The 18,974-nt window shown below is 23.3% G+C and overlaps 2 protein-coding genes across 2 annotated transcripts; both read right to left on the bottom strand.

The window, feature by feature from the left end:
* Positions 1-9,402: 9,402 nt before the first annotated feature.
* LOC122852427 (protein FAM151B) lies at positions 9,403-12,300 on the bottom strand. The gene is made up of 5 exons (XM_044152215.1): positions 12,129-12,300; positions 10,392-10,511; positions 10,081-10,304; positions 9,844-10,001; positions 9,403-9,771 (listed from the first exon to the last, which is right to left on the bottom strand). Exons 1-5 carry the CDS (start codon positions 12,178-12,180, stop codon positions 9,408-9,410), a joined length of 918 nt encoding a protein of 305 aa, XP_044008150.1. The 5' UTR covers positions 12,181-12,300; the 3' UTR covers positions 9,403-9,407.
* Positions 12,301-12,697: 397 nt separating this feature from the next.
* On the bottom strand, positions 12,698-18,689 carry LOC122852425 (protein croquemort-like). Its single transcript, XM_044152214.1, has 9 exons — positions 18,154-18,689; positions 16,507-16,812; positions 16,163-16,326; positions 14,812-14,956; positions 14,517-14,726; positions 13,803-14,435; positions 13,653-13,726; positions 13,360-13,573; positions 12,698-13,289 (listed from the first exon to the last, which is right to left on the bottom strand). Exons 2-9 carry the CDS (start codon positions 16,621-16,623, stop codon positions 13,170-13,172), a joined length of 1,677 nt encoding a protein of 558 aa, XP_044008149.1. The 5' UTR covers positions 16,624-16,812; positions 18,154-18,689; the 3' UTR covers positions 12,698-13,169.
* Positions 18,690-18,974: the final 285 nt, after the last annotated feature.

Below are 18,974 nucleotides of genomic sequence, written 5' to 3'. Positions count from 1 at the left end.
CTTCAATTTGATGACGAGCCTCTGTTATAAAAATTAATAATGATCCGGCTATCGTCAGCAATGCCACGATTGCAAATCGTCTCGTACTCTTCATTTCGATCTAATAGTTGCCATTAATTGTTTACATTTCAACGATTAATATTATTTCACTTTATTTTTTTTATACTGCATTATTTATTTTTATTTATTATTATTCTAAATAAGTGCCTTTTTTCTTCTTCTATTTTTTCTTTAAATTTTTTATTCACTAATAGTCAAATACTGTATTTCATTCATTGAATTAAATTTATTTTTTTAAACACAATAATATACTTTTTTTTATATATAATTTTTTTTACACAAATAAAAATAATAAATAAGTTTTATTTTTTTTTTTTTTTGAACTTTAAACTTTGGGATAAATTTTTTTTTTATACTATAAATATTATAAATATTATTATTATTATTTTATGTAATAATGAGAAAAATATTTTTAAAATTTATTTATTCTTTTGAGCAAATTTTTTAAATTTAAAATAATTCACATGTGTAAAAAGCTCGTGTCTCAGTATAAAGATATATATTTTTTTTTATTAAAAAAAAAAAAAACTCAATTTCAAGTATGTAATTTAATGATTTAAAAATTTGTTTTTTAAATCAGATAAAATTTTATATATTTTTTTTTAAAATTAATTTCAACTTGTTTTCGGCAAGAGTTGAAAAAAAGCGCGTGGTATGAATATAACAGCCCCAATCGTATCACGGTCTGAATGTCGCGAGCAACTGAGTCTGCGTCGACTTTAATCCAACAAGAGAGAACGCAAAAGACAGGACGCATGCGTGCATCTCATGCTATATGATCATCCCCGCTTCGCTGCAATCATTTAGATTTAAAAAAGAAAAAAAATTATCCATATTTTCAAAAGAAGAAAAATCATTTACAGACTATTAATATTGTTAAAATTTTATTTTTTTATTATTTATTTATTTGCAAAATAATAGATGGGAAAAAAAAATATTAATCTAAAATTGATGAGGTGATAATGCAAAGATTAACAGATTATAAATTGATCTGCCATTAGTGCTTGCAACTTGAGTCGGTTCATTGATGATTCACCGGTATGATATTGTATACTTGAAAAAGACCAGATTCATTCATTCGATATTTTGCCCATTCATTTTTATAAATACATATATACATTTGTACTAAAATAAGATATACAAAGAAAAATTTAAAAAAAAAAAATGCCATGTCTCTGAGGATGTCATGAAAAATCTGTCCCAAAAGATACAATCATAGAAGGGTTATTTTATTTATTTATTTTTTTTTTCTGTTTAACCCATTCCACAAAATATATCACGATGGTTTGCTGTTTGCCATCGAAAAAACTGGTTTCATCATGAACACTATAAAGTATATAGCAACACGGAGAAAAATAAAAGGTAAAATTTACAAAAAAAAAAGTAAAATTTACCTTTTTTGAGATGAAACGAGGGACGCCAAGAGACAAAAGGTAAAAATTTACCAAAAAATTTATTATAAGATTGAAGCTGTAGTTTACCTATGGACAGTGTTAAATTTACATTTAATTTTTTGTTATCGCTTTTCCATTATCCGAAAAGGTAAATTTACCTTTTGCTATGTTAAAGTTGTTTTACATTTTAATTAGTAAAGTTTGTGTTACTCTTAGTAGGTAAAACTTACCACTTTTCAATGTTAAAATGCAAAATAAAAATTGTTATGAACAACAGGATATTTAGTTGTTTTTTGTTCGCAATTATGGCACTGCTGGTATCGAACCCCTGCCTTAAAACGCTACCTAATTCCTACCTAATACTAAAACCGTGCTTTAACCGACTTAACCACGAACGCGAGTTGACATAACGGCAGATTTTTATACTATTTGATTGACTCTATGCTGAGAGCTTACGTATAAGAATTTTATTGTTATCGATTGAAGTTATTGTGGCAAATGGCTTAGTAGTTAATGAAGATTGAAATAAAATTTATTATATCATCATATTTTCTTACACATTTCCCAATAATATTTAAATTTGATATAGCAAATGTGGCTGAGAAAAAAGATAAAACTGAATAAATCGTGTTGTAAATGAATCAGATACTCAGCCACTACCCACAATTATATAAATTTATTTTGCGAACTTTTTACAAGCAGTAGGTAAAGAAAAGATAAAGCTAGAATTAATGTTACAAAAATTATGTTTTAAGGAATTAATGTTGCTTAAAAATAATTTTATAAATATTACTCCTTTATATTACATCTTTTCCTTAGCTACTGCTTTTCTTTGAACATTTTTTATTTATTTTATAAATGAAATACATGTAAATTTATTTTTAAAAAATACAAATGTCCAAGGAAAAGCAGTAGCTAAGGAAAAGATGTAGCTAAGGAATTAATGTGACTATGAATTAATGTTACAAAAATTATGTCTCAAGGAAATAATTCCTGAATATATTACCTTAGTTACATCTTTTTTCCTATACTGCTTTTCCTTGGACATTTTTTATTTTATTTTATAAATAAAATACATGTAAAATTTTTTTTTTTAAAATACAAAATGTCCAAGGAAAAGATGTAGCTAAGAAAAGATGTAGCTATGAAAGATGTAGCTATGAAAAGATGTAGCTATGAATTATGTGACTTGGAATTATTTCCTTGAAACATAATTTTGGCAACATAATTCCTTTAGTCACATTAATTCTTAGTTGCTATCTTTTCCTTACATTGAATTTTTTCAAAATAATATGTGTTTTTATTGTTCAGTGCAAGCAGAAGATAAGATGTTGGTGAATTATAGCTTTCATGAAATAATTCCCGAGTCACATTGATTCCTTAGCTACATCTTTTCCTTATTACTGAAATTTCTTGCAATATTTTATTTTTGAAAAATAAATTTACATGTATTTTATTTTTAAAATAAATAAAAATGTACAAGGAAAAGCAGTAGCTAAGGAAAAGATGTAGCTAAGGAATTAATGTGACTAAGTTATCCAGTAATATTGTCAACTTTTTTAGTCACATTAATTCCTTAGCTACATCTTTTCCTTAGCTACTTCTTTTCTTGGACATTTGTATTTTAAAAAAATTTACATGTATTTTATTTATAAAATAAATAAAATGTCCAAGGAAAAGTAGTAGTTAGAAGATGTAGCTAAGGAATTAATGTGACTAAGGAATTATTTCCTTGAGACATAATTTTTTGGCAACATTAATTCCTTAGTCACATTAATTCCTTAGCTACATCTTTTCCTTAGCTACTGCTTTTCCTTGGACATTTTTTATTTATTTTATAAATAAAATACATGTAAATTTTTTTTTTTAAAATACAAATGTCCAAGGAAAAGCAGTAGCTAAGGAAAAGATGTAGCTAAGGAATTAATGTGGCTAAGGAATTATGTTTCAAGGAAATAATTCCCGAGTCACATTGATTCCTTAGCTACATCTTTTCCTTAGCTACTGCTTTTCCTTGCACATTTTTATTTTTAAAAAATAAATTTACATGTATTTTATTTATAAAATAAATAAAAAAAATGTTCAGGGAGAAGTTGGCGAAAGATGTGCTAAGGAATCAATGTGACAAGGAATAGTTTTGAGACATAATTTTGCTAACATAATTCCTTAGTCACATTAATTCCTTTTAGCTACATCTTTCTTAGCTACTGCTTTCCTGACATTTTTTGATATTTTATAAATAAAAATACATGTAATTTTTTTTAAAAATACAAATGTCCAAGGAAAGCAGTAGCTAAGGAAAGATGTAGCTAATGAATTAATGTGTATATGAATTATGTTTCAAGGAAATACCCCGAGTCACATTGATTCCTTAGCTTTATATCTTTTCCTTAGCTACTGCGTGTTCTTGGACATTTTTATTTTTAAAAATCAATTTACATGTATTTTATTTATAAAATAAATAAAAAATGTCCAAGGGAAAGCAGTAGCTAAGGAAAAGATGTAGCTAAGGAATTAATGTGACTAAGGAATTAATGTTGCCAAAAAATTATGTCTCAAGGAAATAATTCCTTAGTCACATTGATTCCTTAGCTACATCTTTTCCTTAGCTACTGCTTTTCCTTGGACATTTTTTATTTATTTTATAAATAAAATACATGTAAATTTTTTGAATCAAAAAATGTTCAAGGAAGTAGTTATGTAGAGATTAAGGAATCAATGTGACTCAAATTATTTCAAAACATAATTCCTAGCACATTAATTCCTTAGCTACATCTTTCCTTAGCTACTGCTTTTCCTTGGACATTTGTATTTTAAAAAATTTTAACATGTATTTTATTTTATTAAATAAATAAAAAATGTCCATGGGAAAGCAGTAGTTAATGAAAAGATGTAGCTATGGAATTAATGTGACTAAGGAATTAATGTTGCCAAAAATTATGTCTCAAGGAAATACTTCCTAAGTACATTGATTCCTTAGCTATTATCCTTAGTTACCAATTTCTTTTTGACATTTTTATTTATTTATAAATAAAATACATGTAAATTTTTTTTAAAAAATACAAATGTCCAAGGAAAAGCAGTAGCTAAGGAAAAGATGTAGCTATGAATTAATGTGACTAAGGAATTAATGTTGCCAAAAATTATGTCTTCAAGGAAATTCCTTAGTCATATTAATTCCTTAGCTACATTTTTTCCTTATTGTTACTGCCTTCTTTGGACTTTTTTTATTATTTATAAATAAATATGTAATTTATTTTTTAAAATAAAAAAAGTAGTAGTTGTGAAAAGATGTACATGAACTAATGTGACTCGGGAATTATTTCGAAACATAATTCCTTAGCCATATTAATTCTTAGCTACATCTTTCCTTAGCTACTGCTTTTCCTGGACATTTGTATTAAAAAAATTTATATGTATTTTATTTTATAAATAAATGTCCAAGGAAAGCAGTAGCTAAGAAAAGATACTAAATAATTAATGTGACTAAAGAATAATGTTGCCAAAAATTATGTCTCAAGGAAATAATTTAGTCACATCAATTCCTTAGCTACATCTTTCCTTAGCTACTGTTCTTGGGATTATTTTTTATATTTTATAATAAAATACATATAAATTTTTTTATAATATTAAATGTCTCAAGCAGAAAGTTGTATTGGTTATGCTGAATCATGTGACTCGGAATTATTTCTGAAACATGTTCTTTACTACTAATTCCTTAGCTACATCTTTTTCTTTTAGCTACTGCTTTTCCTTGGACATTTGTATTTTAAAAAAAATATACATGTATTTTATTTATAAATAAATAAAAATGTCCATGAAAGTGTAGCTTTTGAAAAGATGTAGCTATGAATTATTATGATTATACTAATACAGTTGTACCATAATAATTCTTAGTCACATCACCTTAGCTACATCTTTCCTTAGCTACTGCTTTTCCTTGACATTTGTATTTTAAAAAATAAATTATACATGTATTTTATTTATAAAATAATAATGTCCAAGGAAGTAGTTGATGAAAAGAGTTATGAATTATGTGACTCGGGAATTATTTGAAACATACTTTTGGCAACACATCCCGAGTCACATTAATTCCTTAGATAGCTACTGCTTTTCCTTGCACATTTTATTTTAAAAAAATAAATTTTACATGTATTTTATTTATAAAAATAAATGTTAAGGAAAGTATATGAAAGATGTAGCTAAGAAATTAATGTGACTCAGGAATTATTCTTGAAACATAATTTTGGCAACCTCAATTCCTTAGCTACATCTTTTCCTTATGTAATGTTTTTCTGTTTTTGTATTTTTAAAAAAATAAATTTCATTTATTTTATCTATAAAATAAATAAAATGTCCAAGGAAAAGTTAGTATAGTTAAAAAGATGTAGCTAGGTTGAAGTTGCCAAAGAATTATATTTTAAGCAACATCATTCCTTAAATTATAATCCTTGGCAGCCTTAATTCCTTTTTTAGCTACATCTTTCCTTAGTCACATCTTTTCCTTTGCTACATCTTTTCCTTAGCTACTGTTTCTCCTTGGACATTCTTATTTTTCAAAATAAAATAAACATTTATTTTATCTATTATTAAAAATCCTGCTGAAAGCAGAAAGGAAAAGATGGAGCTATGAATTGAGGTTGTCAAAGAATTCTGTTTTAGGAAATATATTTGCTTGAAATATTATTCTTTGGCAACCTCAATTCGTCAATTCTTTAGCTACATCTTTTCTTAGCTTTAGCTTATCCTTGGGATTTTTATTTATTAAATAAATCATATGTATTCCGTTTGTTAAATTAATAACTGTCTCAAGTAAACTTCAAGGTTCCTAGATTTCTATTTTTAACAAATAAAATACACGCAATTCATTTTCATTTTCGTTACCAATTTGAGTGGCAACTTTTACCCGAAATAAATGTAAACGTTCAAATACTTCATTAGGTTAAATTTACAATTTTTTGTAAATTCTAAATTTTTTTATAGTAAGTCTTACTTTTTCATTTTGTTAAAAATATATTACAATCTAATCAGGCGAAATTTACCGTTATAAAATGCACAAGTTACCTTTCAAAAATGTAAAACAAAATTCATTATTTTATCAGGTGAAATTCGCATGTCTAGAGGTAAATTTCGCCTGATTAATTTGTCATATATTTTTTACAAAATAAAAGAGTAAGATTTGCTCTTAAAAAATTAAAAATTGACCTCATAATTTGTAAAATTTACCGAATAAAATAGTTTTTTTAGTTTTACCTTTTTTTCGGGTAAAAGTTGCATTTTTTTGCTTGGCGTCCCCCAATCGTACACAAAAAAGGTAAAATCTACCAATTATTTTTCTCCGTGAATGTTTCGTATGTCGCATATTTTTTTTTTTTATCGTCTTCATGCCCGCGGCATACGCGCCAAGGTAAATAAACATACACTGAATTACAAATTTATCTTCTTTTTTTTTTTAACCGTTTAAAATTTAACCCTCATGAATTTAGCATCACTTACCCCCTTCATCTATACCCAAAATAAAATTTTGTATATATTTTTAAATTTTTTGTATAATAATTTTAAAATATTTATTCATAAAAATTGAATATATGATTTATTTATTTATCTTCTTTATATGATCATTTAGAATTAAAAAAAAAAAATAAATTCATATATCAATATAATTAACGTGCAATCATAAATTTTACGCTTTATTTTCATATTTAATATTTTTTATTTTTAGACATGATTAGTCATAATTTATTATAAATGTCATTGTCATTAAGGAAAAATACATTAAAGAAATAGTATTTTGTGTAACAAGGCAGAAAATTGAGAACTGTGGATGTGTGTGTGCGCGCGCACCCACTCATCCACAGCTCTCAATTTTATGCCCAAGTTACACACACTATTTTTTGCCATGAATGTTTCGAAACCGAGATTTTGATGCATGTGACTTTAATAATCAATTAAATTAATAATAATAATTAATTGAATCAATAATAATAATCAATTAAATTAAAAATAAAAATTAATTTAATCAATAATATCAATTAATTTAATAAACAATAATAATCAATTAAATCAATAATATAATTAATTAAATTAATATCAATAATCAATTTAATAAACAATAAAGATCAATTTAATAAATGATAATAATCAATCCAATAAATAATAATAATAATCAATTAAATTAATAATAATAATAATTAATTAAATCAATAATAATAATCAATTTAATAAACAATAATAATCAATTAAATCAATAATAATAATCATATAAATCAAAAATAAAAATTAATTTAATCAAATATCAATTAATTTAATAAACAATAAAAATCAATTTAATAAATAATAATAATCAATCCAATAAATAATAATGATAATCAATTTAATTAATAATACTAATCAGTTCAATAAATAATAATAATTAATTTAGTTTATAATAATATTCAATTGAATTGATCATAATCAATTTAATTAATAATAATAATAATTAATTTAATTTAGCAATATTTAATTGAATTAATAATTATAATCAATTAATAATAACAATTAATTAAATTAAAATTTAATAATGAACATTAATCAATTTGAATTTAATTTAATGTGGTCTATTGACTTAGGACCGCGAACTGCCACGTCAATAAACACATACACGAAATAAAATATCAAGCCAACGTGACTCTTGAATAATGTTAACCCTTTGCTAATCCACCGCCGGGATTGCATAAAAATTTTTGAAGTATATGAAAAATTTTCTACACAGTTATATATCATTTAGAATGTATAAATTTTCGCAGTATCTAAAACTACGCCAATGCAATATAATTTCCGAATATTTTTTTTTTTAGACTGAACGTACATTTAAAATAAATGTGTTTCATAAGGAAAAATACATTAAAGAAAAATATATACTAGAATTATTTAAAAATCTGCATTGACATTATAACGTTAAAATAATTTTCTTTAATTTTATTTAAATATATATAAAATGAAAGTTTATTTTCAAAAAAAAAAAAAAAAATATTTTCTTTTTTTCTATTACCATTGAATTTATTAGATAATAAATTCATTTGATATTTTTCTATACGGATTATTCTTTTGAAAAAATCGATAATCCTTATCCAAAGAAAAAATATATATATTAAAAATTCTTGTGTATATTTTTCATTTGAAATATTTAAATCCATGATTTAATGTTTAATTCCGCATTATTTTCATTTTAAAATTTTACATATTATCTTGAGCAACAATCACAAGACTTTTAAGGTATATCTTTTGTTTACTAATATCTAATGGTATTTTCTTTATTTAATATTTAAAAAATATATATTTTTCATGAGAATAAAAGTTGATGTTTGTAATACCCTTAATGCACATCATCACTTACCTGTCTATGAACATGTAAATTATTTTTATATATGCATTAGCAAAAAGGACAACCTGTTGAGTATATTCACATTAATATGACGCAATCAAAGATGATAAATTGATTTTTTATTACATCAAAATCACCATTCACTCGATTGAGTCATTCATATATTTATTTTTGTATTTTTTTTTTTCATTTCATTGGTATTCCCATGGCATGATATAAAAGCATATCTTGTTTTTTTTTCTGTATCTAAAAGTATTATATTCAACAGACATACTGAAGTGGGAAAGTAGCGATAAAAATAATGTATCAGATTAAATTTAATAATGTATATCAGTTACTATTTATTCTTGGAAAGTCAACAATGTTGTGTCTTTAAACAGTAGATGATATTGTTTTTAATTTATTATTAAATTTTGTTAATTTATATCACTGAAATAAAAATTATTTTATTTTTTAATATTAATTTTAAACTTTTTTTATATAAGAGTATAAAATAATATTTTATGAATATATATTTTAACATATTTATAAAATAAAGAAAATTAAGTGCATTTTTTAAAAATATTGGTTCCTTTTTTTTTTATATAAATTTAAAAAAGTCCATTGATGACTAATAATAGTGTTAATGTAATTCCGATTGTATTTGCTCCAAAACGAATAGCTGATGATTTTGGTTTATCTGTTGGTAAATCAACGTAAACTTTGTCACTACCAATGTCTTTTATTAATTTGTCTAATAATGTTTTATTAAATGTATCATCTTTTGCTGTCCAAATTGTCAATGATGCATTGTTATTTTTTGATTTTTCTATTAAATCTGATAACACTGATATACTATTGACAGCAAGATTTGCTCGTACAGGATAAGTTATCGGTTGAGTTGAAGTTATCATTTTTATTTTTTCCAACATAGCATCAATGTTTTCTTTTGTGTAGCTTTCATTAGCTTTCAAACTGTTATAAATAAATTAAACAATTAATTTTAAAATAATATAATTTTTTTTTATATAAATTTAATGATTTTACCCTTTCATTGTATCTGGTGTTGTCCAACCAATTGATAGAATACTTTTTGGAAGAATTTTTACTGCACTAGTTAAAAATGCATCTGCATCAACTGGAGTTTTTGTTGCATTTAAATGTCCTTTAAGAATATCAGCATTTAAAAATACTGGGAATGTCATCTGCAAAAAAAAAGCATTTTAAAAACCATTCAAATATATAAGCTATAGAAAAATATAAATTTATGAAAAATGAAATTACATTTGGCCCTTGTTTTTGTAGAACTGCATGACTAGCATTAAAAGCTTCAATAGTCTTGAAATCAAGTTTAATACCTTTTTTTGTTTTATTATTACTAATAATAACTGTCTCGATAAATTTTTCCAATGATAAATCACTTTTGTCTTTTGAACTATGTGCCATCATTGGTGTACTATCATTACCATCTATCAACGACACATCAGCTTCTAGCATCATAATTGCATCTGAAATTTTTATCAAATTATTTAATAAATAATATTTTTTATTTATTTATAATATTTATTTATTGTAAATCTATATGTCTGACTTACCATTTGAGAGTGACTCTTGTAATTTTTGTTGACTGTTGACAGCATGCGCCCATGTTATATTTTCTGATTTTTTATTAAAAAAAACTTGTGGATTATCCCATTCGTCTGCCATTGTTGTATCTTGAAAATAAAAAATTTAATTGTTAGAATTGTTGTTATTAAAAACAACAGTAACTTTTTTTTTAAATAACAAAAACAAATTATTAATTTAAATTTTTAATGCTCAACGAATAACGACACAACGATACGACTGATGTCTATTATCGGACTGACCTACTGAAATTGTATGTGTATGCTCGCAAACTAGTTTATATCCATGTCTGTGTATACACGATAAATAAAATAAATAAAAAAAAAATAATACTCTAATTGAATGTTGAAGAAGCCACGTCGTTTCACGCAGCTAAATACACTACCGGTGTTATTTCACAACTTTCCAGTTGGTATATTTCAAAACTCAAACAAAAAACAATAACCAATTGTATTGAAAAAATATTTTAAATATTTATTTTCTCTTTTTATTAATATGTTTTTTTTTTTTATTTATTTTTTTTATTAATTAAAGGAAAAGTTCGTTGCAATTGCCCTCGGTAAAATTGCAATTTAGCTTGCATGTTCAATTAAATTTAAAGGCGACAATTATTTTTGCCCTTTGAGGAAGTTTATTGTTAATTTTTTATTGAAAAAAAACCGGCTTTTTTTATCTGTATACTTGTATAACTATCATTTTTTTTTTTATAAATAAAATATTATTTATATAAATAGCTCTTTTTTCAAATTTGAAACGAGCTAAAAAGTTTGTATATTTTTTACTATATTCATATGTAATTTGTTGAAAAAAAAAGAACTTAAAATTTATATTATATTTTTTAAAAATATATCGAGTACATTACTTATCTCATTATAGGCATATGCTTAATCTAACTTTTATATTATATCAAAAATCACGTAGCAGTGATACGAGAGTTTTTAAAAAGATAAAAAATGTATTCTGAATTTCTGGTATATTTTTTTGTTAGCAACCACACCTAAAATAATGATGCTAGTACAAATAGTCGTAATTATTTCAATAATTTTCACTATCGATAATTGCTACAACGAAATAAAATTGCGTGAAAAAATAACCAGTAAAAAAAAATATTATTATAATGCGGTACAATATAGTAGTTGAATATTTCAATCGCAATTTTCCTTTTAACAGATAACACATATTATCAACCTGTAATTTCTATTTTTAGTTCAAATAAGAATAATAATTTAATATCCTTATGAAAGTTAATTATTTTTTATCGTAAATAAAAAAATTTTACCTGTATAATATTATTACTATTTTTTTTTTTCAAATTACATTTTAAATACAAGTATATTTAGAGTACAAATTAATAGTTAAAATTTTTGAATTGTATTTTAAAAATAATATAATATTTATTTAGTAAAAAAAAAGAAAAAAAAACCGATACAATTTATTCTTTAATAATAAAACATTATAAAAAACATATCTCTGTTAGAAAATTTCGATAGACAATTTTATACTTTCTCAAAAATATAATCTAAAAAAAAAATATTAATTATCAAATAAGCGAAATATTGACAATAAGTATAATTGAAAAAAAAATAAAAGTTAACTCTTCAAGATAAAATTAGTTAAATAAAAAATAAATTACAACGAAAAAAAATAAATTATTAATTAAATAAAATATCAATAATAAATATAATTGATTAAAAAAATTAACTCACGAATAATGGTGAAGATCAAAGTGATGATCGTGATGAAATAAATTTTGGCCATGGTTGAATGAATCACAAGATTTTTATTGTTGGTGTTTATCACGTTGACGAAGTGTTTAATAAGAGCGTCACGAAACGACTGACTTGACTAACTTGGTTCTCGAAAGGACATATAGTATGATCACCAACTCACCAAGACTTTTTGTTTCCATACAATCATTTCACTGTCACACTCAAAGAGAAATATATATTATCATGATTTTGGGTGCGCATTAAATTCTCAATTTATCTGTCTTATCATAATGTCAACAACATCACTATAGGAAAATTTGATGATAAAAATAAAATAAAAAATCATGAGTATGATTTTTATGGATTATTCATATTTATACTTGCTTATGACTCATTTGCAGCGCAAAAACAATTTTTATTTACCAATATTTTTAAATTTTTTCGTGTGTTAAACGAGCTTAAGGTCGTTCAAAATATTATATATATTTTAAACAGTATTATTTTTTTATACTTTATCCTTAACATAATTATTTAAAATAAATTAACTATTTTTTTTGACACCGATATTCATCAAGTATAAATTAATTAAAATAACAAAATTTATTGATTTAATTGACGTTTTATGACAAGGTGCATTGCGAATATAATACGCACCAATTAAAAAACACAAAAATTAAATTTAAAAAATAATTAAAAAGAGCTGATTTTTTATAATTTAAAAAACAATATATATAATTAAATGATTAATTGAGTATTAATATATACATATATCTATTTTTATACAATAATAGCTTTTAAAAAATCTATAGTTTTACTTTCATTTTGATTTTTTTCTAATATGCTGTCATGCTTTTTCTGGACACTTAATCTGACCATATAATTTATATTATAAACACTTTTTGTTCACTTACAATGTATAAAAGACACTTTGAATTTAAATTAATATTTTGTTCATTGTGAGCAAATATTCATTATATCAAAAAAACAAACTTATCTTATTTCGAAAACAAAATGTTTTTAATAGTTTTTTTTTTTAATTTAATTTTTCGAATAAAGCTGACAATCATTTCTTTGATTCTCGTCATTTTTTGCCACAATTTCCATATAAACTTTTTCTGTTTGAACATTACCCTGAATCATATTTAATTTCCTGGTATTCTAAAATAAAAAATTAAATTTATTGATAAAAAAAAATTATAAAAATTTATAATTTAAATTATAATATTACTTGATCATTAATTTGTCTGGATTTTAAGTATTGCATCACTCCTATGATAATAAGCATAAGTCCTCCAATACTTGCTAAAATTGTACTTCCATAAATTCCAATTTTATTCAACCACAAAATTTGACGTAATGATGAAGCTAAATTATCAGTTGTACCACCTCGTAAATCAAACCACATTATTGGTAAATATATTTTTGGTACATTTTTAAATAAACTGTGAACAAATAAAAAATATAAACATTAACATAATTATATTAATAACAACAACAAAATAAAATTAATGATCTACATACTCAATGGTATTTGATGGTTGAAGTAAAATATTAACTTGAAGTCGAGCCGCAACATCCAGAGGTATTCCTGTATTCTAAAAAATTAAATTATTAAAAATTAAAATTAAGCAAAATATATAATTACATCAATTGATTTAAAAATTAACTTACTGGTTCTAGTGTTATATAAAAACTGTGATCTTTATCATTTGGCTGTAAACCATTAACCTGTTGACGCAATACAGGATCACCTTTGTGAAAATGTGGTAAACTTATAAAACCAGGTGCACCATAACGACAAGCCGTAACATTAATAAGTCCCAATGGACTACATTCACCATTACAAAAACATTTACCCATATCAATTGTATCATAATTTAAAGAATTATTAATATTATTATTTTTAATATTTATTATTGAATGTTCAACATTAAAAAAATCTTCAGTTGTTGTTATTTTATCAAAATATTTTGTTTTTTCATGTGTATAATGTCGTAGTGTATGATTAGCCAATGTTTTATCACCCATTTCATATTTATTACCTTCAATACCATGATTTATTGTTTTACCAGTATATTCATATGTTACTGATCTACATAAATCAGCACTAAAAATACTAATATCATTATTGTCTCTTCCAGGTGGCCAAAATTCACCTGTACTACCTTCAACTGCATTACAAGGTAATTTATAATATGATGTTTTATTTTTATAATTCCAATTTTTAGCTTTACCAATATTTTTAATATCATCCTCACCAGTTGCCATATTAAAATTACCCTCAAATAACGTTGAACCGTTTCTCTATAATTAATCATATGTTTTTTCATTAATTTCTAATAATTTAATTTTTTTTCGGATTTTTAATTTGTCTTTTATACTTGCCAAATAAAACCAACCAAATTTATCATATGGTGGCATATTATCAACATTTCCCATAGCCATTTTTCCCATATTTATTATTGAATCATCGTAACCTTTGAAGAGTAATTCATCAACTGTTTTAACAACATGAATTTCAGATAATTTATTTAGTAAATATGACAATGAACTTTGATAAAATGATGACCAGTATCGTACTTTATTTGCAGCTGTCTATTATTTATCAATAAGAATTAAGGATATTTAAATTTTGATTTTTTATAATTGTTGATATTGGCGGTTATAATTATTTACTTACAACAGCGACGACATTTAGATGAAATATTTTATCATTCAATGTTCCATTGCTTTTGCTAGGATTAAAATACCAAAATTTTCGAGTATCATAACTGACTGTATTATTTTCCGGATGAAATATAATATTGACTTTTTCGGTTTTGTGACTGTAAACAGGAAAAAATTAATTATTAAATAAACGTGTGGATTTATTATCGGATCCTGGATCAACTTATCACATGATATTGAATTGAACTTATCAAGGTTAAATGCGTCATATAAATATCATAATTTCTATTTTTAAAAATATATTTAATTGCGTAGTGCAGATGTTGTGTTTTCTAAAAATTAAAAAAAAAAAAATAATATACTACACGTGACGATTTATTATAAATTTATTTTTATTTGTCGCATTTGTTTAAAAAGTAATTAGTTTTATTTTTAAATAAATATAAATTTAGGCTTTTTTTACAATTCCTAATTACTTTGGTTATTAGTTATTATTTTTAATTTCATTCGATGTAATTATTAAATTTTTTTCAATTCATTCAATTAGGTAAATATTTCATTGACTTTTTGCACTTGATCTTTAAAGTGCATGTGCTTCATTGAACCCCGTGAATATAAGTAGAAAAATATGAGTGGTTAATCTAAGAATTTAGATGACTCAAAATGACCCTTAATATATTAATTGTCTTGATAAATTATTATCATTGTAATAATAATAAAAAAAAAAATATATTGCAAATTTAAATGATTCAACTTATAACTCAATAAATCAATCAATGAAAAATCCATAAAAATTATTAAATTTTTTTATTTTCTCATTATTTATTTAATTTATATACGATATGATATGATTTTTCCTTCAACTTTCATTTTGATTGAAGATAAAAAAAGCAAAAAAAAAAAAATACTTTTCGTCGGCATAAAAACGATAAGACAATTATTGGCACATTGTGCATCAGACTTGTGTCCTATTTACAATATGATATTGATAAAATTTAAAAAATTTATTTACCAATAAATAATATTAAATATATAATTAATAAAGTGATTTTTAATTTATATAGCATAAAAGTAATTTACTCGCCCACGCAAATACTGTTAAACACCCTATACAGTATCTTATTAAAATGCTAATATCAAAAGGTTAATTTTTAATCATTGCTTTTATTATTGAGGTCATTTTATATTATTAAAATTACATATTGTCTGCAGGTTATCTTATATATTTTTTTTTTTCATTATTCAGTCCGTCAATAAAGCTTATCATATCGCCAAATAAAGTCTCTCCAAACAAGCAAATAAAAATAATAATAATAATAATATAAAAATAACTTTTTTTTTTTTGTTTTTTTTTAAATACTTACATAAAACTATATGGTCCAACTTGTATTAAATTTGGTTTTTTACCAGGTAATTTTAATTCTTCAGGATTTGTCCAATTGAAAAAATAAAAATCCATATTCATTGATATTTCATTACTACCCTTCCAGATATTAAAAATACGTGAATTATTTCTTAACGTCAGCTCCTAAATAATAAATAATTGAATAAATTAAATTTTCAATTAAAAAAAAAAATATTACTTTTAAAATAGGAACAGTTAATTAATAAACTAACACTAATTAGTTAAATTAAATTAGAGCAATTTATCAATAAATAATAATTACAATTAATTATAAATTTTTTTGAATAAATAAATTAATCTTGCCTTGCTTAAAAGTGATTGAAATATTTTTTGCCAAAAAATATGTATTGTTGAACCAATAAATAATGCAAATAAACCAATTATTGCTAAATAAAAAAAATTACTTGAACAGTGTCTCATGATTAAATTTTTTTTTTTTTTTTGCAATAAATATTTTTTACACTTGAATAATTTTGTTCGTCTTGTATTCAAGTATTTATTATGACTAGTGTCTCAATGAGTTTATAAAAGAGTAACTCTGCCTTCTCAATCCCACTATATAGTATGTACAACCAAACTCAGCTTGCCTCTTTTCTCTTCTTTAATTTTCTGCAACATATATATCGTTGATAAATATTACATTACATTGAGATAATACCATTAACTAGCTTTACATACTACAAAAAAGCATCTATTTTTTTTTTATCAGATAAAGTTTACAATATTGATTACATTGACTCATATATAGCAATAAACCACGTTGTTTTTGTTATTCATCTATTCATTTCATTAATAAAATTATATGTAAATATAGTTTTATATTTTTTTGAATACTAATTTATTAATATTATTTATTAATTTTAATATATCGACCCCTTTTTTTTATTTGTTAAATTATTTTTTTAATCATTTATTTTTAAAATATTATTACACCTTTTGTGTTTGTTTATTATATTCATTGATATTTTTTAAAACAGCTACCAAGTAATTAATGATATTAATAATAAAATTTGTGCAATTAATCTATTTATGACACAAGATTCATGTAATGAAAACTCTTGATTTTTTTTTATTTTTTATTTATTATTTTACTCGGTTAACCACATTTAACCGCATTTTATCAATTATCATGATTATTGCCACAACTCTTGGTAAATGATTGGCTCTAAATTGTATAAAAATTATATGAAATGTGAATTGGTATATTGTGCATGTATTTATTTGACCTTTATATGTTTTAACACCCAACGGTGATATATTTTTTTTTTTTTCTCTCAATAATATACATCGTGGAAATTTTATTATTCCAATCATCATATGATTCATAAATCATAACACACATCAATTTGACATATCAATTTTTTTTTCATGAAAATAAATTTATGTTTAAAAATTAGTCTTTTTGTTTTTAACCTCAGGAAATTTATTTAACAAAAATTAATCTCAATTATTATCTTAACATAAATATTGACATTTTATTTCTGCATTTGCACGTTATCAAAGAAAAATGTTTGATCATTGATAATATAAAATTTTCTGGAGTCTCAAAGAACAGTCATTCCGGTTAAATCATTGTTTATCATTTTTTAAATTTTTTTTGCAATAACATTTGTTAGCTAAAATATTATTTTCACCCATGGAAAAAAGAAAAATTTATTAAATATAAACTTCGAGTTTGATTTGTCAATACTAATATATAAATCTTTCTTTTTAAATTTTTTTTCTACTTATCTATTCATGCAATCAATTTCAAGGTTATTCTAGGTACCTGCTAAAAAAATTTGCTTTTACTTCGAGTGACATAGGATACCCTAAACTATCTATTTTCTAATTTTCCAAGAGTCAAAAATTTTTGACTATACTAAAAGAAAAAAAAATTTAGATAAAAATTCCTGAATATTTGAATAATAATATTTAAAAAAAAGAAAGTTAATTAAAAAAAATACTCACCATTAAAAAAAGTGATGATTATTTAATAATTGAAAACAGTTCAAAGATGATACAATATAATCAAACAAAATAATCCAAATCATAATTACTGTTTTAGAAAATTTAAAATTACTATGTATCATATGTGTTAATCGTGTAACACATGGTCTTTGATTTTTTTTTCAAATACAATCTGCATCCTGAATAAGATAAAAAATAAAAATGAAAGAAAGAAAAAAAAAAAAAAAAAAAACCCGTATGTAGTATGTGAGATTGTTTCGTTACGAGTTACAAGAGATGACTGAGAAATCGTGAGTTAGTTTGTTTCGATCGTAGCGTAAAATGAGGACGTCTTGTGTATCAGTGTGTAGCTAATACATTCATAAATATTGAAGTATTTAACAGTATTTAAAATTACAAGAGTGTATGAGTAAGTAAGCCACTAAAGTTGTCCTCTTTTTTATTTTTGAATAAACACTCAAAAATCAGTATCAATAAAAAAAATAAACAAAAAATATTAATTTTCAAAAAGGTGTTAAGTTATATTTCAATTATTGATACACGACAAATTTTTTCGACTCGATTCATTTAGATAAAATAATTGTTTTTCATATATACGTGATTGAAAAAAAATTTAAAACTGAATAACAAACTTTGATGCAAGTATTTATATATAAATAATCAGCAATTTTATTTAGTCAACTAGAAAATATAATTAAATTACGTATATAAATGTTCTGTGAGCATTTTCGCAGTTTGATTTAATTGAAATAATAGTATTAGATTATTAATTAGATTGATGTCTGGTCGCGTACTAAGTGGATAAATGACACAAAAGCAGA

The sequence above is a fragment of the Aphidius gifuensis genome, linkage group LG3, assembly GCF_014905175.1.
Source record: "Aphidius gifuensis isolate YNYX2018 linkage group LG3, ASM1490517v1, whole genome shotgun sequence".
Taxonomy (NCBI): Eukaryota; Metazoa; Arthropoda; class Insecta; order Hymenoptera; family Braconidae; genus Aphidius; species Aphidius gifuensis.
This window is presented reverse-complemented; position numbering and strand designations above follow the sequence as displayed.